General features: G+C 40.5%; 1 protein-coding gene across 1 annotated transcript; it reads right to left on the bottom strand.

The window, feature by feature from the left end:
• Nucleotides 1-1,858: 1,858 nt before the first annotated feature.
• LOC128754615 (complement C3-like) lies at nucleotides 1,859-23,483 on the bottom strand. Its single transcript, XM_053857347.1, has 43 exons — nucleotides 22,535-23,483; nucleotides 20,564-20,759; nucleotides 19,784-19,946; nucleotides 19,244-19,320; nucleotides 19,074-19,162; nucleotides 18,850-18,932; nucleotides 18,694-18,781; nucleotides 18,514-18,616; nucleotides 18,262-18,382; nucleotides 18,076-18,191; nucleotides 17,468-17,614; nucleotides 17,157-17,253; nucleotides 16,977-17,068; nucleotides 16,718-16,900; nucleotides 16,426-16,581; nucleotides 15,059-15,188; nucleotides 14,416-14,484; nucleotides 13,868-14,065; nucleotides 13,668-13,791; nucleotides 13,244-13,332; nucleotides 13,028-13,167; nucleotides 12,710-12,922; nucleotides 12,575-12,638; nucleotides 12,422-12,511; nucleotides 12,149-12,355; nucleotides 11,913-11,988; nucleotides 9,852-10,011; nucleotides 9,681-9,776; nucleotides 9,306-9,456; nucleotides 7,926-8,011; nucleotides 7,593-7,670; nucleotides 7,366-7,521; nucleotides 6,554-6,616; nucleotides 6,381-6,462; nucleotides 6,150-6,198; nucleotides 5,746-5,836; nucleotides 5,599-5,688; nucleotides 5,429-5,531; nucleotides 5,260-5,349; nucleotides 4,534-4,626; nucleotides 4,382-4,465; nucleotides 4,045-4,189; nucleotides 1,859-2,111 (listed from the first exon to the last, which is right to left on the bottom strand). Exons 1-43 carry the CDS (start codon nucleotides 22,660-22,662, stop codon nucleotides 1,970-1,972), a joined length of 4,998 nt encoding a protein of 1,665 aa, XP_053713322.1. The 5' UTR covers nucleotides 22,663-23,483; the 3' UTR covers nucleotides 1,859-1,969.
• Nucleotides 23,484-26,633: the final 3,150 nt, after the last annotated feature.

The following is a 26,633-nucleotide window of genomic DNA, read 5'->3' as shown; positions in this document are numbered from 1 at the left end:
GCTAACCTTAACCAGGACTCTGAACCAAACTGAAACCCCATTTTGAAGTCTTCATCCTCAAATTGAGGTTTGGACTGGCAAAAGGTCCCCACAAGGATAGTGTTTTGTCAAGAATTGGTGCCCACAAGGCTATGAAATCTTTTACTTAACGATCTAAAACAAATGGCTAACCGTGTCGTCGCATTGCAAAAAGGTCCTCAGTATTGGTAAAAAAAAAACAACTCACGCTTTAACTGGCACTAGGCGAAAGTTAAACCAGAGTTCATCACACCTTCAAACTACATGGCACAAATACAAAGCGCAACAATCATACTAGAAGCACTAAAATAATTTATGTTCGGGGCCGCACGGCTTACTTGGTCAGAAGTACGTCCACTCATCCAGGTAATCACCATTGTTGTCTGTCCCGAAAATACACATAGCACTTCAGTAGCCTATGACAACACCTGATTAAAAAACTTGACCAAGGTCAAGTTTCATTTATTTCTATGAAAATGTGGCACACTCACTAAACTGTTTCAGACGAATTTAAACAAATAAAAACCATGTGCATATTATGAGTCTGCACTTGTTTTGCTCTGTGTTGTCAGGAAACATCCACACACAAATTGCGAAGTTTGTTTCCAGTCTGTGTTGTTGCTGATCCAATAGGAAAGCGGAGAGCACTCAGGGATGGGAGTCGGTGAATTAAGAGTCAAAATCAAACCCAAGTGGTGAAATTGGTAGCTTGTGTGGTAATGTTGTAACTGGGTCGGAGAAGCGGTAAGATGTAATAGTATGTGAATGCTCCGCAATTGGAGCCCCATTCATTTTTTCCCCCCATTGTCTTCGGAACAAAAAAAACACCCAGGCACGGGGTATCCAATAGATTAAATGTTCGTGACAGCATGAACAAATTGCCTTTGAGACCAGGTTTGTTTATGACCACTGTTCTGCAGGGTCTTCATATGTGGATACGACCAGAATTCCCCTTTCGGACCCCTCCTAATAATGAGCCACTTGACGTCTTTTTTACAGTACTGTATCGACAACGGGTTGGTGGTACAGTGGTAGCGTTGTCGCAGGCGACCCAGGTTCACTTCCCATGTGCCACGCAGGACTCACGTTTTGCCATCACCGTCACTCGGAGTAAAAGCTTGTGAGTTGTGTTGTTCTGTTAGGATTTTGTGTGGTGCTGGTTTGGTGTGCATGATGTGGTGTTGTTGTTAGGTGTGGTTCACCGTGCGGAGGCATGCATACTCACTAGTGGCAGCTGGTTCAGGGTACATTGCTCCCCACACTTCACTCTTGGGCTATACAATTGTGAAGCCTCACTCAAGGGCTGAGCACACTGAAGGTTGCACACTGTAACCATTGATCCCAGAAGTGCGTGAATACCACTAGTCTTGTCGACCAGCTACTATATGGAACTCATGGATGCTAATGTTTTTTAATTCAGTACCAGAACAGGGTTCCGGGGAATGTCCAAAAGTCTCACTGGTGGGCTTTGTGCACAGTTGCTTTGTCAGACTGGTGTACTTTCGCGAATATTTGTGACCTTTTCACAAATGACAGATAAGGACACAACAAATGTAAATGGTAGCACCTGATCTAAATCAATACAAATCAATGTTAAAGTATAATATCTTGTATTTAGTTTCTGGCCATTTTTAAATTATCTTAAATGGCTATGCCAAACAGATCAGTCAGAATAGTATTGACACTTTTTACATAAAATAAGACTAAACAGGAATGAATCACACAAGTAAGATCAATCCAAAAAAATGAAGAGCATTTTTTCTTCATTGAGCAAAGTTCGAACAAGAAACGTAACAATATGTAAGTGATTTCATAAAGACACACACAAAAAAAAAAAAAAAACGATATATGACAACAATCTGCAAGAGCATTGATGTTTACTTCACACAACACAGTTAGGGAAGCAACGTCATTTAAAGATGGTTCTTGTTTGATTTCCTTACAAGACACATTACTGCTCACATCCCTCGCGATGGTATTTGCTGACCATCAGCCTTATGCCAGAACACACCATCAGATACAAATCCTCCTGACACTCGGTGGGTGAGGGCCAGTATTCGATCCATGTCTTCTCCCCCAGCACATACTGGTACCTGAGACAAAACACAGCTCCATGATGAAGAAGTGAACCACGACTGACACTGTGTAACAGGGGAATTTAAGGGTGTCCTAGAACTTTTTCTGCGACTGTACTTGGAGGACAGGTTCAAATTTGAATACATCTATATCTTTACATGGATGTAAAAGGTATCATTACTATTTTGAAGCAGGGAAACAGTCTTAGTGTCATTTTTTAATTGTGTTTGCATCATTTGCGTTGTGCTTAACAAAGGATATTACTGTAGGCTGTGCAAATGATGTATAAATTTAATCAGAGGTCAACATATCTGGTGTGCAGGCGTCTGCATTTGAAATAGTTTAGTAAATAATAGTTGTGATAAAATAGCCGACAGTCAGCAGATGTTTTTATTTCATAGAAATCGATTTCGGGACATTTTGAATCGATTCTGAATCATACTAAATGAAAATCACAATTATGTCAATCCATTTTTTTGGCACAGCCGAAATCCTGAACCACCAGTCTAATGATGGGACCTGGATCAAACCATCAATTGATGTCAGTGTCATAGTTTATTTATATTCCAATTAACTGCATATAAAATGAAAAATTCCAATAGGTTTCATGGCATATTTACTCTTTGTCCTTGCTACTTCGTATATATTGATAGATATTTTTCCATCATGTGTGGTAGTCATCGCTGTCTTTCTTTTGGCATGTAGGCCCCTCACAACCGTTTCTAATGTGGCCCTTTCCGAAATTTAATTGCCACCTCTGGTTTAGGGCGATTCCTGTTCACATATGTCCTTCAGACTGATCACTAGCAATGCTTTTCTTTTATATAACCACTTTTTCAATAACGAATAATCTCACATGTTCAGTCCAATCCAGTTATTTTGCTTCCTCTGCTGCACAACATCATGTGCGAGACACGTCAAGCTGCCAGCCTCGTCAAGCACCTCTCACCTCACTCCTGTAAACAGGAGTGAGGTGAGAGGTGCTTTTCCAGCTGAAAATACACTCACTACTTGGTGCCTGCTACAGATGACAGTATGAGCCCGACAGGGTCCACAGATGTGCAAAAATGACCGATTGAAGAAAGAAGGAAGAAGGAAGGACTCAATTTTTTAAACATCATCTTGATGGGTAAAGAATACCTGCAATAAATTTAGCCATCCACACTTTTCTTCATTATTTTTATAAATTATGTTAAATGTATACATGTATAAATACATAACTAAATGTATAAAGACATTAATAAATGTGAACAGTAAATGTAAAAATGTCCAAATAAATAAATATCTGATTTCATTTTTGTCGAAGAATGGGGCTATTTCTGTGTATATTTACATTTATTTATTTCAACATGTTATTTTATTTCAACATTTCTCGCTGTCAGTATGCAAATTAAGAAACCTCATGTTTATTTTGTATTTATTTGTGCACATTTCTGAAAGTGAGACTTGTTTTTGCTTTCTAATTTATTAAAAAGGTTCCTTTTTGTATTTTATCGGGAGAGGACCTTTTTTAATAGTCAGTTTTTTTGCTTCGTCTGTGCGATTTTAGGTCCAATGTATTTATACAGTGTGTCAATAAAATACTGATACTACATTCACAATGGTTAGATTTTGATGAAAAAAAGACCCCAAACATCGACAAGTTAACAGTTTTAAAGCTCACATATAAGGTAAAAAACTAAATGCTCAGAACACAAGCACAAATTGGCCATAGGAATGTCATATTGAGGCAATAAGAGCTGTCGTCGGCTGATAAATGTAACTTGAAAAGTAACTTATAATGTACTTGTGATGTCAAGTAATCGGTAAAGTAACGAAGGTACTTCCTTAATTCGAGTAATCCGCAGTCAGATTACTTTTTCAAAGTAACTTTGGTAACAGTGGTAATATGATACACCCAACAGAATGTCATTGAGGATCCACATGTAGTGAAACAAATCGGAAACTTACGTTCCATCCGTATCATCTTTGTACGTGTCACTGGATGAACCCATGATGAGGTAGGTTTGTCCAGGACGCAAATCAAAATTCTCCCTGCAGTATGGATAACCAAGGAACTTGCGCAGTTCTCCTTGACTGTTCAAGTCCAGGCTTCCTGAAATGACACCAAAATACGGAAAACAGGCTTGGTAGTCAAAATGTAACAACGTGTCTTTGGTCAGGAAGCTGCTTATATTCTTAAATGCACAACATGCATTATTATTGAAGCCTTATTTTACTTTCATAGATACTTACTAGAACAAACCTGTGACAGTAAACAGAGGTTTGTTAAAACAGCTGCACTCACCTTCTTTGATGACTTCCATGATTCTCATTGTGTAAACATCGGTGGACAAAGCATCGGAAAATGACTCCACAGACACTTTGTACGCTGTGGGAAAAAAATGTTTATATCTGTTCCATGAGTGTACTCTTTTTGTACAAATCATTGTTACTCACCATAATCTATGACGTTGGTCTCTGTGCTCTCACACAGCTTGGCTAGTCGCTGATTGTTGTCAATTTTGTCTTTCTTCTGTATACTGCAGGTCTCTGGAGATGAAAACAGCAGACAGTTCAGCATTTTGGCACCAGGCAGCAACTGGCCGCTTTAGGAGTTTCAACTGCAGTCATTGGCAAATATGCAAAAACGACTCAGCGATGGCAGAGAGCACTCTGTTGAATGAAATTTCAAGCTCTGTCACTTCAAATGTGGAGGTATTTTGGGGACTCATTGTCGCTATATAACGCTACCCAAAACTACATTCACCTAGGGTGTGGTCAACATTTGCCACTGAAGTTGTGTATTTTTCCAACGCCACAGTTCATGCATCATAACATTTATATTTTACATTTTTATGAAAAACTTGAAAGAACATCAATGATGATAGAAAAACCCCTCCTTTGGAGCATAGTTTGTAGGTGAAAAAAATGCACAAGATTTATTAACAAAAGTGGACAAGCACATGGGAGTATAATTATTATTAATAATAACAATAATAGTGCAACTAAAAACTAGTAACTTGTCCATGTGGATGGGGGCCATGTGGTAATAGAAATTAATGGGGAAATCTTAAGAATGTTTGTAAATCTAAACAAAACAATCCAAGAAACAGATTTTTTTTTCATAACATGCGCCCTTTTTCTAGCACATGCCTGCCAAAATGCACGTACGATTGAGCCTACCTTCAGCACACTTGCATTCATCTTTGGTACAGAGCCTGAGCAGCTTTCCATCTCTTCTGTACGGATGGTAGAATTTCACACATGGCGTCTCTGCAATAATCACATTCGTGTCAAAATCTTGAATCGTTGATCCAAAAACGTGCGCTTGCACACGTGCAATGACACTCACGGTCGTAGTATTCATAGACAGACACGGCAGCTGGTTGTAAAACTTCCACCTTTATTGTGCGACGGACCCTGAATGTGATCTCTTCTGGACGCTTGTGAGAAACCTACAGAGACGCGGTATCAGTGAGTCACAGTCCGAGGACAGAAAGAGACACCGGCAGGATCTCCAACCTTGTCCAGGTAAATGATGAGAGAACCTCTCTCCGACAGGCCTTTGTTCATCTCGTACTTTGAAATAACGGCAGCCCTTCCTTTGACCAACTAGATACAGAATCAGTTATTGCCATCGGCACACACTTACTGTACATGCTGTCTTACCGCGTCCAGGTCCTTTGTTTCGGGGACGAAGCCAGTCAGCAGGCCGATGTCCAAAATTGTCATGGTTGCATCCAAATATGGATGTTTGTACCTGGCAGAGGGGAGGGGTGACAGTGTGATGGATGAACCTTTGTCATCCATCACACTGGATTGCTTCTACTCCTGTCCATTAACACCTTTGCCCATTCAGCTGGCCTGATATAAGCCTGAACTCCAAGCCAGCTCATCAGAACTGATGAAACCTTCAGGATAGGAAGCAAAAGGTTTTCTTTGACTATTATTAGTCAGGTTGACTTGATTCAAACTTTCAATATCAAATATCTTTGATATTGTTTTTCAGTCTCATGACAATGACTTTTTTTGGGTTCAACTGAGCTGCAAAGTCAACCGTGGTCTGTACTTACAAAACATCCATCCTCAACTTGAAAATTTCTTCATCGCCTTCAATAGTGTCTGGGGGAGAAGAAGAGCAGCCCATCATCAACTCTCATTACAGTGTTTCGTCAGAACTAAAGGTTAAAAATATCAAACACGGGAACAGAATAAGGAGAGAAACATGAGAGTTAAAGGCGTTGCTGCTTATTAAACACTGTGTTCTCAACATGGTGTGGTGCGAGGGAAGAACGATCCCTTACCTGGGATCAGCTGCACCGACAAATTAAACTTCCCACAGTCACTTTCTTTTTCTTTTGGTATGGCATAATACAGAGACACCATCTGGACAGACATTGAGATACACTTCAGTGAATGGTTGAGGAGACTACAGTGATGCTAAAGGACCATATTAATAACGCTGGTGCTCACGGACCGTCAGAGTGGCTTCTCCTGTGCCAGTCGCGACCACATCCACGTCTTTGTTTATCTCGTTGAACTGTGGGCAAATATATTTTTGGATTATGAAGTTATAGATGAATGGGTTGAAGGTTTTTTTTAACCTATTTTAAATGGCCCTTTTGGGCAAATCTTACATACTAATACAGAGGCTTCATATTGTGATAAAAATGTTAATGTTTGTATTTTCAAAGTTACACCTTGTTGAGTGCTACGTTTTACATTGAATGTCATTGTATTGATGCAATGGTAATGATGCCATACCTACAGTGCCTGCCTGCCTTGCCCACTCAACGGGCAGCGAATTTGTGAAACTAAGAAGGTAGAGGAAGGTAAAGCTTCCTCAATTCCGATTGGGTAGAATGCCTCTCCCCTCCTATCCCTAACCCTAACCATTTATTATTTTGATAACAAACGAACAACTCATCTTCTCTGCTCAGCAGCACCTTATCCTGCATTTAGACATACCTCGCCATTTTTAGAAACATTTTTCACTTGTGGTCCGCATCACCACTGCCTCCATCAATATCGGTTTGTACAATTGCGCCCTCTTGTGTTAAGAATATAGCCTACCGCTCATTCAAGTGAAATCGACTGCCTTTTTTGTTCTTAATTCGTGTTTTCATCAATGATAGATTTCATCATTTATGTTGGTAATGATCTCCATGGAAATTAAAAGATTGTTTTTTGAAGGAACTGCTGAGACTCGAGAGGATTACATCACTATGTTCACCACAGGAATAACATCGCCGCAGACAGGAAGGAGCTGCTCTTGCTGTGTGTTCTCACCTTGGATGTTCTTGTTGCAAAATGGTTTCTTCTGTTAAGACTGAACCTGTCAGGTAAGGACCTTCCTGGCAGCATGAGGTCCACCTTCAGATCGTACTGTGGCTCTCTTGCATTGGCCCAGTATTCCGACACGGCCTGATAGACAATGATAGTCGCCTGTTGGGAAGAAAAGCAGACAGAAGATCATCATTTGTTTCAAAAGGTTTCACGGAAAGTTTCAGGGTTACCTGAGTGGATCCGAAACCACCATCCACCTTCTTCTGTTGGCTGAACCATCTCACGATAGGTTTGGCTTCTTCAAAAGCCTGAACAAAACAGTTTATGGAATGTTGATTTTTCTCATATATATATATATATATATATATATATATATATATATATATACACCAACTCATTGCAAATAATATTGATAAAATTCATTCAGGGCAAAAATATTCTGTTAAAAAAAAAAACAATCACATTGTGGGTGGAAATGAGTGACTTGGCAGAGGTACGTTCTCTCATGAGTGCTTGTCTTGTTTTTAATTCAGTTCCAGCCCAATTCAACTTAAGCCACCTACCTTGACCTTGACTAAGGCCAGAAGAGCATAAGCCGTGGCCTCGAGAGAGTAGACATGCCCCTTTGGAGTAGGCCAGTGGGTCCGGTCTGAGGGAGACATGTTAATGCATGTTCATCAAAGAGCATTATCCAGTTGATGCTGTCATTGTTAGGCTCCGCTCATGAGGTTAAGTTGGACTGGCAGATTCAAGCCGGGCCACATGTTCATATAAACATGCAGGTCTTTAACTTAGGAACTAGGCAGGATGCAAAACAAATTTAAATGATAAATATTGATTAATAAAGTATATTAATAATAAGAAAGATCAAGTGTGGAAAATATTTTCAACAAAACTAATAGTAAAATGTACGGTTTGTCAAGATTTAGGGATTCATATTTGGGGTTTTGTCCCGATATCACTTTTTTCAGGTACTGACATTTAAGTACTTGCCGATACCGAGTACAGATACTAGTAATTAATAATATCATAACATCCATTTTAGATTGGGATTTTTTTTCAGCACATGTTCCATGACACCATTGCCAAAGCTTTCATTTTAAACGTTTAAATGCATATGCTGATATGTAACATAAAAGACCCCGGTACTAAAAAATCTGCGGAAGTAGCGCCTCCATAATGTAACCTGGGGTTAGCTTCTCGCGTCTCTGTAACAAATAGTGTATTTATTGGGTGTTTTCTTGAATTTTCCTGAATTAACCATGTTTAAAACTATTATCAGGGAAAAAAAAATCTCATCAGGGCTGGGTGTAAGCGAATGAATGAGTTTCTTGTGTTGTAAGTGCAATTGAAAGTACTATCATGAACTCCAGCACGCTCAGCTTTGGTGTCACAGGAGCTACAGTCCATGTTGTAACATTAAAATTGCTGCTTTACAGTAGAAATGTCGACACACACTGTGTGTTTTATTATATATAGATTCACGTCACTTTTCAAGGCTGAATTTCTGCCTGAACAGTACTCGGCGTCACATGGAGCTCCCTCAAAAACAGAAGCGAGAGTTGATGGCCATGTAAAAACCCACAACGCAACAAATCGGCAGAAAGTGAATATTGCGAGCGAACACAGGTATTAAAAATCATCTAATATTGTAGAATGACAAAATTACAAATAAGAGATGTTAATTCTTAGTGACATCGTATGAAGGGAAAGGTGATAGATATAGGATGTGACAATACTCTGTGGGTTTTAACTGTGCAAGTTTTAATTGACGAAGTTGAAAAACTGGGAGAAAAAATATGTCGGGAATGAAGGAAAAAAATGGACTAAAAGTGCTTGGCGAAGGTTTCTGCTCTGTCAGTGCTTTGTTAGCGTTTATATCGAGCCATGGCATTATCAATTTATTCTGATTTTCAGCAAACACGAAAGTACTATCACGTTACCTGCAGCTGCAAACCTGAAGAGCACATCCTTCTGCAGTTTTCCTTCATTGGCCAAAGCATATGACGTCATGGCAACTGCATAAGGGTTAGTGAGGGACGGCAAGCGCTTCTCCAGGAAGGTGATGGATTTCTCTATTGCCCCTGGTAGACTCTGCCAAGTCAATGAAAAGAACAACCACACCATGTTAGAATCAGACTCTTCTGAAATCAATTGTTTCTTTTTTTCATCATCTTCATCATGATCATTGATATCTGAATAGTCAACACCAGATGCTAACGCTGCTGATGATGACGATGATTGTGATGATGCTGACAAAGATGAAAGCAAAATAATGAACATGAATGTCATAGTTACAATTAAAATAAAAAGCTTACCCCAATTGACGCATTACAATGTCTATGAGACTCCTGCAATGCAACGAGGACGAACGCTGTCATGGAGGCATCTGAATCTCCGCCCTTCACATCTCCCTGCATACAGCAGCAAGTCAGGCTTTTAGCAGTGAGCTAAAGGATGGAGTTGTGTGACTGTAGTTTTATACATACAATCATTTCTCCATGGATTACGGTTCCAATTTCTTTAAACATTCCATCAGGCTGTTGAGCCTCAAGGATCAGATACTTGACAGCATCACAAATGTCACTGTTTTTCAGTGGAATCAGCCTCTCTGCCATGGCAAACACCTTGACAACGTAAGCAGTCAACCTTTCAGAGGAGACAAAACAGATTACACATGTAGCATCTCCTGTTCAGCCACACTTAGGTTGAACTGTCGCATGCAGTCAGCATCACTGACAGTGGGATGATTATTTCCATCTTGACTTCAACACATATTGACCAACCGCAGAATTTATAGGAACTTGCTTCATTTAAGAGAGGTTTACACACACATGAAAGAGAGGTTTCTACATCTCAGAGGCAGACACGACACACAAGATGTTCCATCGCTCACATGCAGGCCAAATGCATAACGCCTGATATCCATTTGGCCTGCTTCAATATTTTCCAGATACTTGGGTGCTGATTCGATTTATATCACCATTCTGATTTATATTGTTTAACCAATACGATTCATTTGACTGTAGTTCATTAATTTTGAAATAAATAAATAAAAATGTGCATCATCGTTTCGACATTTGATGAAAGTGGTGACCGTGGTTAAATTTGTGTATTTATAAAGAGTACTATTCATTCTTTATAAATATACAAAGCAGTTTATGTACAATAAAAGTTGCCACAACAGGTTCTGACAGGAATGTTTGGGGGGCTAAATTGCTTCAGTGATGCAGCAGGAGATAAAAGCCGTGGGAGCTGGATAAATAACCAGCTATTTTCCCCGGCGGTTGTACAGCCCAGTACAGCCATTGATTGCATAGATAGCAGAGAATGCTAACATGTTAGCACAGGGCTGTCAATTCTCTCGTAACCGGCATAAAACTGACAAAAGAGGCTTTAGTCAGGCCACACTTCCCATTTCTCCTGCCATTCTCGCCAAGTGATTTTATACAGTATGGATATACATTATGAATGCAGTCCACAGTGCGCTTGCAAAATGCAACTGTGGAGTGACAGTTGGCTCAAGCACCTCTGCCTCCGCTCCACCTACAGCAGTTTCATCTCACTCTGGTGCCAGCATTCGTGAGCCAACTATTACAGGCCCTTAGTGCTCCACCAGTAAAATCAGCTTTTGTAGCAAGTGTTTATTAGTGTGCCCCCTTGTGCTTGAATCTCACAAATTGAGAATCCTGGAAATTTGGGGTCGATAAGACCCTTAATCCAAACTGACGACTCTGAGGGCAACAACTAGCATTTCTTTTTCATTCGTAAATGCAGCTATTACCTGAGGAATGCATCCGTCAAGCATTCAAAAGACACTCAGAACGTGTTTTTGTCAGCAACCAACCCTCCCTGACCAATCAATGTGCAGGGCTGTATTTTCACCCCTTGAGGGGTGTTTTTGCAACTTAAAATTACAATTCAAATATATAATGAGAAACAAAATGTATATCTTCTTTGTAATACAAATGCATGCAAAAGAGACCTGGAACCAATCAGCAATCGTGGTACCCACATGCTCACAAGTGCTGCTGTGAAAACTGCTGATTCTAGGCCTCTGTCTTGTGTCTCCTCTTCACGTTCTACCGCCTGACAATATGTTTTCTGGTGCTTGAGCTTATGGTAGCATTTATCCATGAGCTTGTAGGACTGCTGCATGCTTTCTGATCCTTCTATTGTTTTGTGTGTTTCAAGCACATGGGTTCAGCTCCACTAGGTTCCTCACACTCAGCTTTAAAGACCTGGAGCTCCCTGTCAACTGTTTCATGGCTCAGACTGCACAGGATTAATACATGTTGCTCTTTCTTTTTTCACTTATGCTAAATCCACCCGAAGCATTTTGAGATTTAAGTGACAGTTTTGCAGGTTTACGTGTAGTATGTGCCACATATTAAACAAAATGTTTTCATTCGATATATCCTTTATTTGTCCCACAGTGGGGAAATTCATATTTATGCAACCTGATGTGGCTCTTTAAAAAGCTAACAATGGTTACTGGCCAGTTTTGTAATTTTGAATCCTTGGAAAAGGTGGTTAAAATTCAAGCTTACCAGCTGCTGCTGCTATGCTCTTCAAACACAGCAAAAGAGCCGTCATTTTTACGATACTTAAGCTCATGTGTGTAACCTGTAAAAAACAAGCAATGAGGCACACACAAGTGTGGAACTGTAACTAAAGATAAACACAACAAAGAGATCTGCTAGCATCAACAGATGGCTTCAGCCTCTGAGACAAGAACTTGTACATATAGCACTCTCTTGCCACTGCGTCATGTAGGTTTACCTACCTGTTTTGATGTGTTGCAATGCTTCATCACGTTTGGTCAAGCCAACATCTTCCCACTGGTTAGTTCTGTCCAGGTACAAGGTCGCAATGACAGGCAGAGTCATGCCGATCATGTTCTGTTCTCCACAGCCTGATGGCTGGGAGATCATTCGCTCCATTGCGGTTCCTCGAATTGCATTTTCCAACACGACACTTAAATCCTCTCTGCCTGTGAAGAGGAAGTTATTTTTAATCTTATTTTCCATTCAAAGTGAAGACACAAACCTGTCCTCACCTGTCACTGAGATATATGTGTTGGTGGGTGAATTTGGGACGATGTCTTTCTTGGGGATTCCACTGTTGAGAGATATCGTCTGCTTGCCATCTAGAGAAGCAGTGTCCAGTCAGAGTGATACTGTCGAAGAGTGTGCAGCAGCCTTTCACTCACCAACACCTTCTTTAGCAGGATCAAGATGCACTATCAAAGGAGATTTTTCCAGAACGCCTCTGGACTGGATAGGGTTGACAACACCATTTTAATTTTACTAAAACTATAAGCAATATTTGTTTTGTGGTCACTCACCACCACACGAAGCGGCTTCTGGATACCGTCTGTGAGCTCAGTGTCTCTCACAGCAGCTTTGACCTCGATCTGGTGCTCTCCTTCCTTCATGGGAATGATAACATATGGGACAGATCTGGTGGATTGTGGTCCAACTGTCACTTCCTGCCTGTATTTCCCACGTTTGGATGCTGAACTGCACACATGCGGCTTCTCTATAAGATCCACTCGCACCTTGAAGACAGCAGATCGGGAGGACACCATGAGAAGAGGTCTCCTTTTAATGGATCTCCAAGAAACTTAAATGCAATCCATCCCTGTCCTGCATCAGTGACCTACCGTAGCACCCTTGTCCCGATAGTTATGGAGGATTGCTTTGATTTCGATTTGCTCCCCAATGACAGCTGAATAAGGCAATTTGAGTTCAACAAAAAATGACTTCTCCACGATCACCTCCAGTGGATCACCGACACATATTCCTTCAAGATCAGATACAGAAAATTGGTATGAAGGTAGTCACAGATAAAAAAAAAACATGAATAAAAAAGTGCTCACCGTTGCTTTTGGACAGACTGATGCCGGTCACCTGCCAGGTTGTGATCGAATCCTGGAGTGGAAAATCTTTCTCAATAGACTTTGTTTTACTGAAAGAAAAGATGTTTTAGTCACCCATAGACCATGAAAAACATAAAAACAAAAAAAAATTTAAGGTCATCAAAATGAAATGGAGCTGTGAGGGGGAATATTTTCCCATTAATTCTATTCTTATAGATCCTCTAGAGTGAAGAAAATTAAACAAAATAAAATATTGGCAGCAACAACTGTTCAGATGATTAATAATAATCAGAAATTGTGCAACTTCTCGAAATAAAGAACTTTGGAGTACAATGGTATTTGAACTTAGTTTGATGTTAGTGTTTGATGGATTAATAATGTTAGGATGGTCAAAATCACCAACAATAACTTCCTGACATCTCACCACTTGCGCTCTCCTGGGGCGCATGCTGGAAGATGGATGTATGTCCACAGCCAGCTCTCAGGGAACTTGGAGCGAGACCTAATGTCATTACTGTCTATGTAGCTGTCGTCATCATCGTCGTCAACTGCAACACGTAAATATATCCAATTGAATAATGTTAGATGAACTTCATGTGGCTGATCTTTGTGTCTTTGTCTCACCACGAGCCAGTAGAAGTGTGTTGGGCTTCATCTCAGGCCGTTGGCTCTCTAACTGTGTGCAGCAGTACACGAAGGCGGTAACACAAGCAGGTCCGTCTGTGATGTACTCGCTCCGTGTCTCGCAGGAGTATGACAGCAAGGTTTGTGTCATTCCCTCCTGACAACATTCCTTCTCCAACTTTTCTGTAAAATAACTCACTGGACACGTAGGTCGCGTGAGTGAGTGAGTAAGTGCAACAATAAACAAACATATCTGACCTTTTCTGTCCAGGTGCTACAACTTACCATATTTGGAAATTAATGAAATACTGGGTAAGACTTCAGATTGGGGATCACATAATACTAATAAACTACTTGTTCATTTACAGTTAATAATAGGTAATTATGGTAATTATGGTGTCGTTTAGAGTGGAATTTTGTTGGCTGTACCAGGTTAAAATTTGACTCATATGCTGCGAATACACGTATGAATAGTTTACTTAGAGTAGTAAATGTTCCTTCATCTAAAGTGTGGCCTGGTCATACTTTCTCAACATCACAATGTTTACCTAAACTTTCTGTGACTTCTCTCAGGGTCAGGGATCGTCTCCTCCTGCTGATCGTTGGACACTTCAACTCTGAAACAGGAGCAGAGTGAAACTTAAGAACAATCTTTTTATATTTATATATATATATATATTTATATATATTTATATTTCTTTTGAGCTTGAATGAAGAAAATTGAACTATTTGTTTTTATTAACATATAGGTTGGTTTTTGAGTGTTTCCATCAGTTACACTACTGTTTGATGGGAACACGCAAATTTGACATATACGATGAAGTGACACTCATTTTCTGATGCTCATTTCCTCTCCAGTATCCTTCCCTCAACCTCATGCACACATACAGAGCGTAATATACAGAAACACAAACCATCCCAAACTGACCCATATATTGACGAATACTGGTTTGTAAAAACACAAATCACAATTACCAATCTAAACACAAGTGGATGACTGTATTCACCACATAACACACTACAACAAATTTAGTGAGTGACACATGGTGGTCAACACGAAGGAGCCCTCGATGGGCTTGACCATTTCTTCTGCATTGTGGTCACATTTTGAGCAGAACGGCAAAACTATTTCAAAAGTATCAACCTCAAAAATGTGTCATCAATCTCGAAAGAGAGGTTCTCTCTGCTTACCTTTCCTGTGCTGGGTTCCAGACGCAGTGTTGGACTCAAGAAGAAGTCCTGCATCATAGAAGACATTCATGGCATCCCTCCCTCCACCAGGGGTACAGCCAGTGTCATGCTTCTCCACCAGGTCCCAAATCTGATCATCAGAGGGAGCTTCAAAGCACTGACATTTCTCAAGATCAAACATCTTCATTTTCAAAAGTTGAAAATCCCATTGCATTGAAAACAGTTAAATCATCACTTTTACCACTTTGTCTCATTAAAATAATGTAACTACTTTAACACAATCATGAACTAATTACCAACTTGTAACTTGTGTGTTGTCTCCTAACATCATTTCTTAACAGATCTGGTTGTGAATTGTTTTGGAGCAGCTGCCGCTTGTTCCTTTCCCAAAAAACAAACTCAAATCTGAGCATGTACTCTTCATGAAAATGCCGGCTGGGTTGCTGGTCTCAACTGCGCATGACCTCCAGTGGTCAAAGACGCATTTCGAACAGATGGATTCAGATGTGTCACCTGCTCTTGCTGACTACAAGATCCTGAGTTCTAGAAATGTTTTGGTCGAGGAATTATATGGAGCTAGATCTCTGCCACCGACTTGTACGAATGTGTCTTGGTTATTTGTCGTGCGCTCTCGCTCAACTTCAGATTCTCTCGCTCAACCATATGCAGTTACAAAACTACTGAGCTACCGCTGTGAGAATTTTATTAACTTACTATTTCAGTTCCTCAAGACCCGCCTTCCTGTCAATTGTAACGTCTTGTGATTGGTGGAGGAGTTCAGCCAATGAGAGCAGACAACTTCAAGTGGTGGCTCAGTGATTGGGCGCGTGCTTGTGCCACGTTGAGCGAGCACCAGGATTATTTTGAGAACAAAAAAAGTGATGTGATCACAGAAAAACATGATTTGACTGTTACCAAGACAACATTCGTACGAGTCGGTGATGTTCCCAAATGTGTGTTTGTATCAGACCTTTACGGTATGTGTTGTACAGTATGTGTTGCTGACCTTCAGTTACTTTGAATCATAAGCATTTGTTCCCAGAGTAATCTAGCAGTTTCTGTGTCAGATGATCTTCTTGAAAACCATCGTGTTGTGCTGGTTTGTCATTTCCTTTATCAGTGAGTTCCACATCTTCACTCCAACTACTGCAGGGACCATTGTCTCAGTGTGGTTCTAGAGTGTGGTTCGAGAGTGTGGTTAATACAAGTTCTTTTTTCTTCTCTGCCCCTCCTCATCAGGAGTTACTTGATGATGATCTAGATGATCTGGTAGTGGTCCATTTATTGCTCTAAACATGACTAATACTGTTTGTCTCTCCACCAGCTCAAGAAATTTCAGACTTCAGAAGAGAGAGTCAAGACATTGCCTTTTGTTGTGTGAGCCGGTGTTTGTTGTTAAGAACGTAGACTCCTTTGTCCACGGCCACCAGTCCCACAGCTGCTCCTGGATCTCCAGTCACCTTCAGACCAAACATTACGCTGGGTTCGAAGTGATTAGAGCCACCATTTATTTCCAGCTTCAGCTAAATGAGAGAAACACACGAAACATAATTCAATCAAAGAATAAAATAGGTGTGAAATTCACTCTGTTGCTGCTCAAACTGGAGCTCATGAGCGACAATTTCCAAGTGCAGATACAATATGTTGAACCACGCTTACCGTCCCTGTGCAGGTGTCATGAACATCCACCCAAACGGAGTCAGACACCAGCTCATTTGCAGCAGCGTGGTAGTAAGCTATGATTCGGAAGGACGGCACCAGCTCTTTGGTGATGGGAATGACAAAGTTTGTCTTGCCTTGTTTTTTGCGGATGGAGCGCACCAGCTGTCCCTTGCTCATCAGCTACACAAGAAATCCAGGAATCACAATGGATTTACGACTCAAGAGAAGTTTCATTCAGACGCACACCAACTCTCACCAGGACTGTGATGTCAATGTTGTTTTTGTTGTTCATCTTCAAAGTGACCTTCATGTTGTCTCCCATTTTCACCTTGGCTTCTGTGTTCACCGCTTTAAATGAAGTAAATTTCAGCACTATTGCTTGTCATAGAGAATATGTAATGTATCGTCAAAAAGACTGTGTTGGACTTTATCTTACAAATGCTGATATAGTTGCGGCTGTTGGACTGATAGGCTGTTGCTTCCATGGTAGCTGTCGCTTGGTGGCCCTCGATGTTGAGTTCGTTTGTTTCTGCCTGTATAGTCCGAAATAACAAGAATATGCCTCATGTACTCAACAGGGCTGGACAACATTATCAGAAAAAATATTATGAATATAAATAAAAAATTATCTTTATTTAAATCAAAATATCAGGTTAATGTCCCCTGAGCCACAAAACAAATACAAACACTGGTTCTCATGATATGATGATGAGGAGTGTTAAGAAGAGTTGAGATGTTCAGACTTACACTGATCCTCAGTCTTGAGTCATCTGAAGCGGTATCAATTGGAACCTTGGCAATGCCCTCGTCATTGGTAACGGCCACCTGTTCGCCGGGATTCACTGTAACGGGAATGTTCCCTGCAGGGCTGCCATCCGGGTTGAGGACTTCAACCTTGCAATAAGGATAAAGGAGTAAAAAGTCTGAAAACAGTTTTTTCTGTGTGTCTATCTGGCCTTCCTACCCATTCAGACTTAGACTTAGACTTAGACTTAGACTTTCTTTATTGTCATTGCACAAAACATATTACTATATGATGGCAACGAAATTTCGGTCTGAGGCCTCCAGTTTCCAAAAACAAATGAAATGTCCAAAAATAAATAGATAGATAAATAATAATAAAATAATAACAGATAAGTGCCAGTCCAGAGGATGTACAATTGAACAAATAAACAGTATTGCCGCTATTGTCCCATGTTCAGCAACCTGACAGCACCAGGAACAGCCAGTTTATCAAACTGTCCGATCAATATTGAAATGACAATTGAGATCCAACACTTTTTCACAACATTTTTACAGCCATTAGTATGGGAAATCAACAAATGGTGTTCAAACCAGACGGGATCACAACGCACCCAAACATCCATAGACAGTGACGGTTTGAAGTATTTGGGCGTTCTTCTGAAGTTGATGGTGTACGGTGATGACACGATTAGAATCCCCTTCAATTCCTGTTCCACCATGTCACTGCCTGTTCAAGATAGGATGAGATACAAACCTCAGTTTTGCTGAGGACTTGATGGTCCGTGCAACTCTCTTACCCGTCGATGTCAGCACCCTGACAGCAACAACAATAGATTTTCCCTCCAGCTCTTGAATGTTCGGGAACGTTTGGGTGATGTGCTCTCTCTTCAGAGTCACTGTGCCTTTGCCTTTCTCGATCTGATGAGACAAGGTCAGACCAAGAGTTGACCTCAAGGGGGATCGTGAGGAGGGACAAGAGCATGGGGAGGGTTTTTGTGGGGGAGTCTGGAATCATACCCAACTTTTCAGTGCATTAAAGCAAAACCTACTTGAACTCTCTGCAGTGAACCTGGCAAACCGATCCTCCGGTCCTCTGCGTCGATCTCAAATATCACATATGCGACGCCCTCCACTTCTTTTCCAAACAGATACCTAAACATTATATCAAACCAATATCACAACCATTCAAAGAGTTAATCGCAAAAATGTAAGGAGAGTTCTTTACATACGTGGCTCGGATGTCGATAGTAAGTTCAGGCTCGTTTATAAAATAAAATGGTCGTGGACTTGTCAGTTTAACCTCAAAACTGGGGAGCACTGCAGAGGAAAAAAAATGTATTTGATTTGCATGCAACGAATTTATGAGGGTGATATAAAGTTCTGACCATATTCTTTAACCTCAAACTCTGCAAAGTACTTTTTCTGTGGGCTGTCCTGGAACCGGGTGACAACTTTCCACACTCCAAGGCTGCAGAAGAGAACAGACGAGACTTTGAGGAAACTTGAGTGTTTGAAATAAACAGATCTCTGGGTTACTGATTCTGAGACTGTTCATTCTTCAGCATGCGGGTGAGGTCACAAGATGGGCATGTTTAAAGTAAAAACCTACCTGACTAATTCACCCAGTTGATATTCACCATTCAGTAACCCCGAATTCAGAGCGATTTGATCATCATGCACAACATGTCCTTCAGGTGTCTTCAAGAAATCAAAAAAAGACAAAGCAAGCAACTGGTGAGCAGCAAAAAAGACAATAACCTCGAATGTAATATTCTTTACCATAATCTCAATGGCCACGGATGCATTTGTTTCTATAGCTCCCATTTGGGGCGTCAAACCAAACACCCTGTAGTAGACTGAAACAAGAAATAAACAACTGTAAACAACTCAAAAAGTGGGCACTTTTTCTGTTATTTGTTTTCAAATGTCCACACATAAAGCCATCTTAAACAAAGACATACCACATTGTTAACTAGTTGTAATATAATCCCATTAACTGAGTTTATTTTGTTCAGTTCTTTCCATTTCTGCAAAGAAGTAGGTATCAGAAGTAGATCATCCCACATGGTCTTGTTTGTATCACACTGCCATGCCCAATTGAAATTGACCTGCGCACTGTGCAACGGCAAGTGTTAAAATGGTGTGGCTCTTCAGTCTGACTCCAGACTTCCACCTTCTGATGTTATGCAAAGCAGTTTCTAGTGTCCTGCGTTGACCGAGCAAGAACTGATACTGTTAATATATGTGTTAACAAACTACTTCCGCTCTCGAGAGTCGATGAGCGGAAACTAGCGGGAACCTTTGCTGAGCAGGTCTTACCTTTGGTGTTGGGTGTGTACAGGGTCTTGTCAGTCTGTATAAACATGTAGCCTGCCTGGAAAGTGACCATGACCACTCTCTGCAATAGTCGGTCAGGAAACTGGGCCTGAAGGTACACAAACTGGTTTGCATTGGGATTCTTGCTGAAGCCCTCGGCAGGGATCTGCAACCACCAGAAAGAGAGATGTTGACTGCAAAAGAAAGCCAGGAAAGCACTAAAGTGACATCAGAAACTCTGGGGTTGAGAGGATTCTTGTTCTTTTGTGGGACTGGCAGATCGGTACAGTGTCATGCACAATGGTCCTGGAGATAAAATGAAAATGTGTTTTATCTGCTAGTTGTTAGTGCTGAAAACCTCGTTCTCGCCCTCATTCAGAGAAGCCAGATACTTCATGTCAGGATGCCTGCTGCACGCATCCCAGTTGATACTGACTTGTTCTGTATGACACAACCTCTGGTACGGACCTGGGACATGCAAATGAGGCCATGTTCGGAAGCTTCTTGGTATTTCCACAGAGGAGCTGTCGGAGTGAGATCTGAAGCTCTTGACCTTTTATGCTATCTCCGTAACCCGAGCCTCGTACAAGCAGAAGGGCATGGCTAGAGTAAAGGTCTCACTATCATGTGGATGGTTTTCTCAAATGTGGTCCTCAATGACTCTAGAGGTTTACCTACTGGCTTCTGCATCAACGCATGTCTAGATGAGTAGACTTGACCAATTTAAAGATACTTTGACTTGATGACATTGACCAGAGGAAATCCATGGCTGTGTCACATTACCGTAACTGCTGCGAGTCCCTGAAAATGGTTTCCTGTGTTCAGGTTCACCGTGGTCTGTGCAAGAATGTCGGCTTTAGATGGAAAATCCTTGACATCGATATTGACCCTGATTTCACCACCAGAGCAGTCCTGACACTCCACAAAGATATTTTCAGGCCAGCCCACTCGCATTATGCTGGGAACTGACATCAGCGTCCTGCAGAGCAAGAAAAGACCCATAATATTAACATTGTTTAACTTTTAAAATAAAATAAACCTGAAAATCAGGAGTGCAGGCCCTCACTGACACGCTTGTTGTTACCAACACTGTGATTGGAAAAAAAGGATTATTTGAATGTATTTGTCATAGTCAACATCATTTCCCAACATTCATTTCACCTTTATAATTCAATATCTCTATTATCACCTTAAGTACGGTTGATAGCAATAAGCCCAAAGGAACAGCAGGTGGCAGCAGTTTTTTCCAGAACTCACTGCGCTCAGGCAAGAAAGGAAATGCTTTGCAGAACCATTTACTGAAGTGATCAAAAAAATTAAGACCATTTATTTATAAAAATATGGAAATCTCTTCATCTTTTCACATATTTTTGTTTTATCCATGTTTACCCCTGTTCTGTTCCCTCATTTGGACTTTCCACTGTCTTGGAAAGAGCATCAAGGGTTTGACCAACTTAGCTGGACTAGACTAGACTAGACTGCCTTGCTGTAGCGGTGACTGGACAAACAATGTGTAATCCATTTGATCCCCTGATAAAGATCCTGTTTTAAAGTAGAAGCAGATTTTGACCCTGCACTGCTCAGTCTGGAACTCTTTCACCAGTTTGGCACTATTACTATTTGACTTCCACAGCAGCTAAATGGTATGTGGCACTGTAAAACTTTTGCACTGCAAGAAATATATTGTATGCTTGTTTCTATGGCTACAATAAATGTGGAAATCATTCAGCATACAGCATTTTACATTTTTTTCATTCTCTTGCGCTCACATGACCCACACTGCCACTGCATATTCAGGTCGCTAGGTGGCGCATTACACTTGTGGTAGGATTGGAATTATTGCAGGTCTTATAGGACTTGAAAGCCAGAGGACTGGCGGCCTCTCTGGCTCTTCAGTTAGGCAGGCAACATATTAATACTTCATAGGGTTCAGAGCAAAAAAAAACAACAACAAAAGAAACGTCACTTTCCCGAGTAACTAGTTCCGTTGAAAGTAACAAATAACTGACTTCAGGTCCTTGCACGCTGACCCCAACGTGAATAAGTGTCACAAAATTGCGGAAAATTCATAATGCGAATATTGAGTGTGTGTGGTGACGCGATTCCATGCACAACATTTGGTGCACACAAGTCACAGCAAATAACAGGGCCTGATGTGCCGTGATCACGGAATCACAAAATCACGGAATTGACCGATTATGGAATTTGCATGGAATATCGCTGGATTTGACTGAATGAGACTGATAAGAAGCTTTGTGTGGAAGAGGGGTGTGTGTTAATGGAAAAATGCAGCTACTCTTGAAGGCATACAGAGCCTGATGCACTGATGGCTGCACAGAGCTCTGCCTGTCAGCGAGTTTACATGGAGTGGGGCGACCCTTGTATTTATCCGTCTTTCGACCCGGTTCTCTGTACAACGCCAGCAATTTACATGAGCTTGATCATACACACAACGTCATCATATACAATCTCCACAGCTATTCTCCTCCAAACGTTGTCTTGGAAAGAAGTAGCTAGTCACTGTAACTAGTCACTAATTTAAAGTAACTTGCCCAACACTGTGTCGACACGCACAGGTATAGTGGGTCGCCCAGAGAAAGTTACGTTGTCTAGAGGTTTGCTGTACTTGTATACTTTGGAGAACCAGACTGTGATTTTTTAACTGTTCAATATGAAACCTACCATCACAGAAAATCTCTAAATAATATGTTCATGTCAAAATCTGATTTATTTCTGCTTTAATTCAACACTCACAAAGGAGCTGCCTCTGCCAGAGAAGAGAAGCAGGCGAAGGCCACAGGCACCAGCAGCCACAGTACACTTCCACCCATCCTGCTGTGATGTCCAGCTGCTGTCATGGAATCTGTCCACCTCTGGTGCATCTAGGTTTTATCTTCCATGGCGATTCCATCAATCCTCCTCCCTGTGAACTCACGCAAGCGCATTCACATGACTTCCCAGCAGCAGTTGAGAAACACCTTTGATAAAGGCTCTTGACCGTGGACAGAATAAACAACCCCAAAAAAATAGAAGAAATCAATGAAAACGATGCTTATTGGAAACCAAAGCTTTCTACTTTTACTAAATGTTGGGAAATAATACTTCTAAATCATCATCAATGATTTTTTAAAAGAGAAGCATACATGTGTGTTACATCAACAAATGTTGGTAAAACTCAAGTGTTAAATACAAGTCGACTGTGTGAAGATCTTGAATCAAAATTTTGCTCCTTGGGTTTGCACACTCACCCGTCTGACAGTGTTCGTCAAGTATCCATCCTGCCTCTGCCATCCATGAAGAAGTGTGGAGAACACCTTTTCAGAGTTCAACCTTCAACTGTGGTCGGTCTGTATCTTTGTTATAGTGTCAGTATGAAAATAAATGTTTAAATGGGTCATGATTTATCATTTGAATAATCACAAATTACCATCTGCATGTAACTAAAAGCAGTTTGCAATGGTCGAAAGACACTCAGCTAAAAATATTTTGTGATGAGAATGTTACCAAAAATATAAATGTTCTGAGCTGAAAGTTCTCATGTCCCCACAACAATCCAGAATTTCTTTTTCTAAAAACATTCCAAAAATGTTGTTCATCTCTATCCATGTAACTGATGTTTTTTTTGTTTAGTTTTTTTTTTAATATATCAATTCAATTATTAATATATGGTCAAGTGAATGTGTGAAATAGAAAGGGGGGCGCCATATGAAGACAGTTCTATTTTAGATTGTATTTGGTTTCGTTTCATTCATTATGTAAACAACCATGCCAATGGACCACCACTCGAGGGCGCCCCTGACAATGTCAGAATGTTTTAAGCCTGCTTATGTTTTGTATATATATATTAATAACATCCTGTAAACATTTTTCCAAGTGTTGCTTTGTGCTTATGTTCTGACTTTGTTTTCACGAAACTACGAGGGGAGATTTTGGAAAAGAACATTTGATGGAACAACACCACCAAAACATCCTCTTAATGTGCAGGTCAAAATGTCTCACATATCATATCATAGGAGTCTTCTGTAGAAAACCTTTGATGAAATGGGATCTAAATAACATCCCGAAAACATTTCTAAAATGTTTTCTGAATATGCTCTCGTTGATACCACACTACATTGTGGAAAAAAAAGTTCTATTGCGTGATGCCCAAATTTCATCCCTGAAACATTTAGAATATTCAAATGACACTGTTCTGCACTTGCTACTAATAAAACAATGGTGGAACATTTTTCTACGTCTAGATAACTACAAAGTCATTGAATAAAAGTTTAAAGTGCTTTCAACGTTATTACAGAAGGCCATTTCAACACATTCCCCTTATGTTTTTCATTTATTTTTTTTACCATACCTAAAAGGGATGGGAAATGTTTTGGGGCACACAATCACAATATGTGATTGTAACTGAATGAATATTTGGAAGCTTGTCCATTGCTTTAAGGAGCCGAGAACAACTGCCATCCGAGAAATAAACCATAATTTATTGAGATATTTAATAGATTTAAATGACGAAGCCCGACTCTACTTGCTGCCATCGCTGCGTGTTCACGTCTCCCGGGGTGGAGTTATTGGGGGTGTGGCATGAGCCACGTAAATATAAATAAATAAAATCGCACCGGGGGACGGACGCCACATTGCACAGGTGCAACACAGGACTGTCACGCTCTGACACTGACGGTAGGACTGGAAAATTAACTACAAAGGAAAATAAGAATCTTTCCCAACACGCATCTCCATACCTTGAAATTTGGTCCTCTGTCATCCCATCCTCCCTGACGTGACAAGGTGGGTCATCATTCTTACTAGCATCCAAGAAACTGCAGGTGATAGGTCCAATGTTGGCCCTGCAGTAGAGGGATGACGACCAGGATTCAGGCAGTTCACGTATTGAGAGAAATCGATACATTCACAATATTTTCGGATTATTGATTGGTTGTTAAAAACCCTGTAAATGGCCTTGTTATAGAATTTCAAACAGGATCACAGTAAATGCATTCATTTAAAAAATAAATGCTCAAGAGACATACGCTGGAGAGCAAACCGGCAACCTTGTGAACCACAGGGGGATTCTTTGACCACAATACTGCCACAAAGTCACGTGACTTGACTACCATACCGCAGCTTTGCGCTGATACAAAGTCACGTGACTTGACTACCATACCGCAGCTTTGCGCTGATACCATGTTTGTTTTTACAGTGATGTAGTGAAGTGCCTCCAGTCCGTCTGCTCGGGAAGCATGTGTAGTGTCCTGCACTGTAATGGTATTAACCAGAACCGAACTCTGGAGCTACATTGAAGGCACCAAGGAATAATGGTCTCTGTCCAGCACTTTTGTCATTATATTATTACTATTCTTCTACTATTCTTCTCCACATGCAGCCACTCTGGATTATGTTTCAACCTTAATGTGTGTGTGTTTTGACCACCATTTGTTTCTCAGCGTTTCCTAATCATTGTATACAGACCATGGCGCAACTAGAGTACCAGTACAGACATTGAATTTTGTCATAAAAGCAAGAGTTATAGCAGCTTCAGCATTTTCAGTATAATGTTTCCAATCAAACACATGTGCCACTAGTGCTGATGAAAGTTAAGGTGCCACCAATTTGATGCACTTTCTTCAACCATCACTGGTCGATGGCTACAAGAGCCCAGTCAGATGCTGAACCTCTCATCGCAAATCTAATTGTGAGATGGATAAACTTCCATGGAAGCAATAGACACACCCCAGAAAATAGAACAGAATTACCTTGAATCACAACGTGATGCATTACAGCATGCCACTTCTTCTTGCCACAGACTAAGGAATTATATACGAACTTGTAAGTCTCTTCACAATGAAAAATGTTTTAGTTTAAATCCTACATGTATTTGATACAAACATACATTGAACCGCTCTACAGAGGACACTCACTTAACTCGCTTAACAATGCTTCTGAACCAAGGCAAGATTCCAGACTGGTCCCTAACTGTAGCAGCCTGAAGGACATGGCGTTGTTAGAAAGTCACCGCAGTAGTAATGATGCTGCTTCATTGAATGGTTTAAAAACAGAAGTCACATTATTAAAACAATTTATAATGTAATAAAATTGTTTACATGCCTCCGTCCCCAGAACTGCCAAATATCAAGGGAAGGTTGTAGACTCCGTCCCTTGTATTGCCTGTATTTAAGATCTGTGGAAAAAGAAGCCCTTAGACCAACAAATAACCCTGTCTGAACATTCATCTACAATATAAATATTACCACCATTATCCTCACCTGGCGATGCTGTAATTTGTGGGTGGGCATCAGTCACCACTTCTGTCAGATGCATCTCTTGCAGAAGTGCTGGAAACTGATTGTGGAGAAAAGAAGTTACTTGATTCTTTTGACTGCTGTCGGGGAATGACAAGAAAGAAATGAATATGGATCAAGAGTCATGCAAAACATACTACTATACAGACATCACACAATCTGATAGGTCCAATAGACATATTTAACAAAAACAAAAATATACTATTTGAAGATCTTAAGTTTACTGGCTAACTGATTGTTAATAGGGGAAATTTTAACATGCAACAATGTTTTAATAATTTTCTACTGACCGCAAGTTGCTCTGGATAAGCACAACAACAACGCAGCGCACGTTGTTTTACTGATTATTTAGAGCAAGCAACAGAGTTCTGACTTGTTTTGGAATCAATACAGTCGATTCAATAAAAGCGCGACAACAATTCTATTTTTCCAGTACACAACTTTTCGAAACAAAACAACAGCCATCTTTCTGAATGTGAAACGATCCTATAGCGTCCAGGCAACATAGTAAGTGCTCGTATTGTGGCTAAACGTATATATTGAATTTATTTAATTCTCTA

The sequence above is a fragment of the Synchiropus splendidus genome, chromosome 2 (assembly GCF_027744825.2).
Source record: "Synchiropus splendidus isolate RoL2022-P1 chromosome 2, RoL_Sspl_1.0, whole genome shotgun sequence".
Taxonomy (NCBI): Eukaryota; Metazoa; Chordata; class Actinopteri; order Syngnathiformes; family Callionymidae; genus Synchiropus; species Synchiropus splendidus.
Note: the sequence above shows the minus strand (reverse complement) of the source record. Positions and strands in the feature narration are given on the sequence as shown.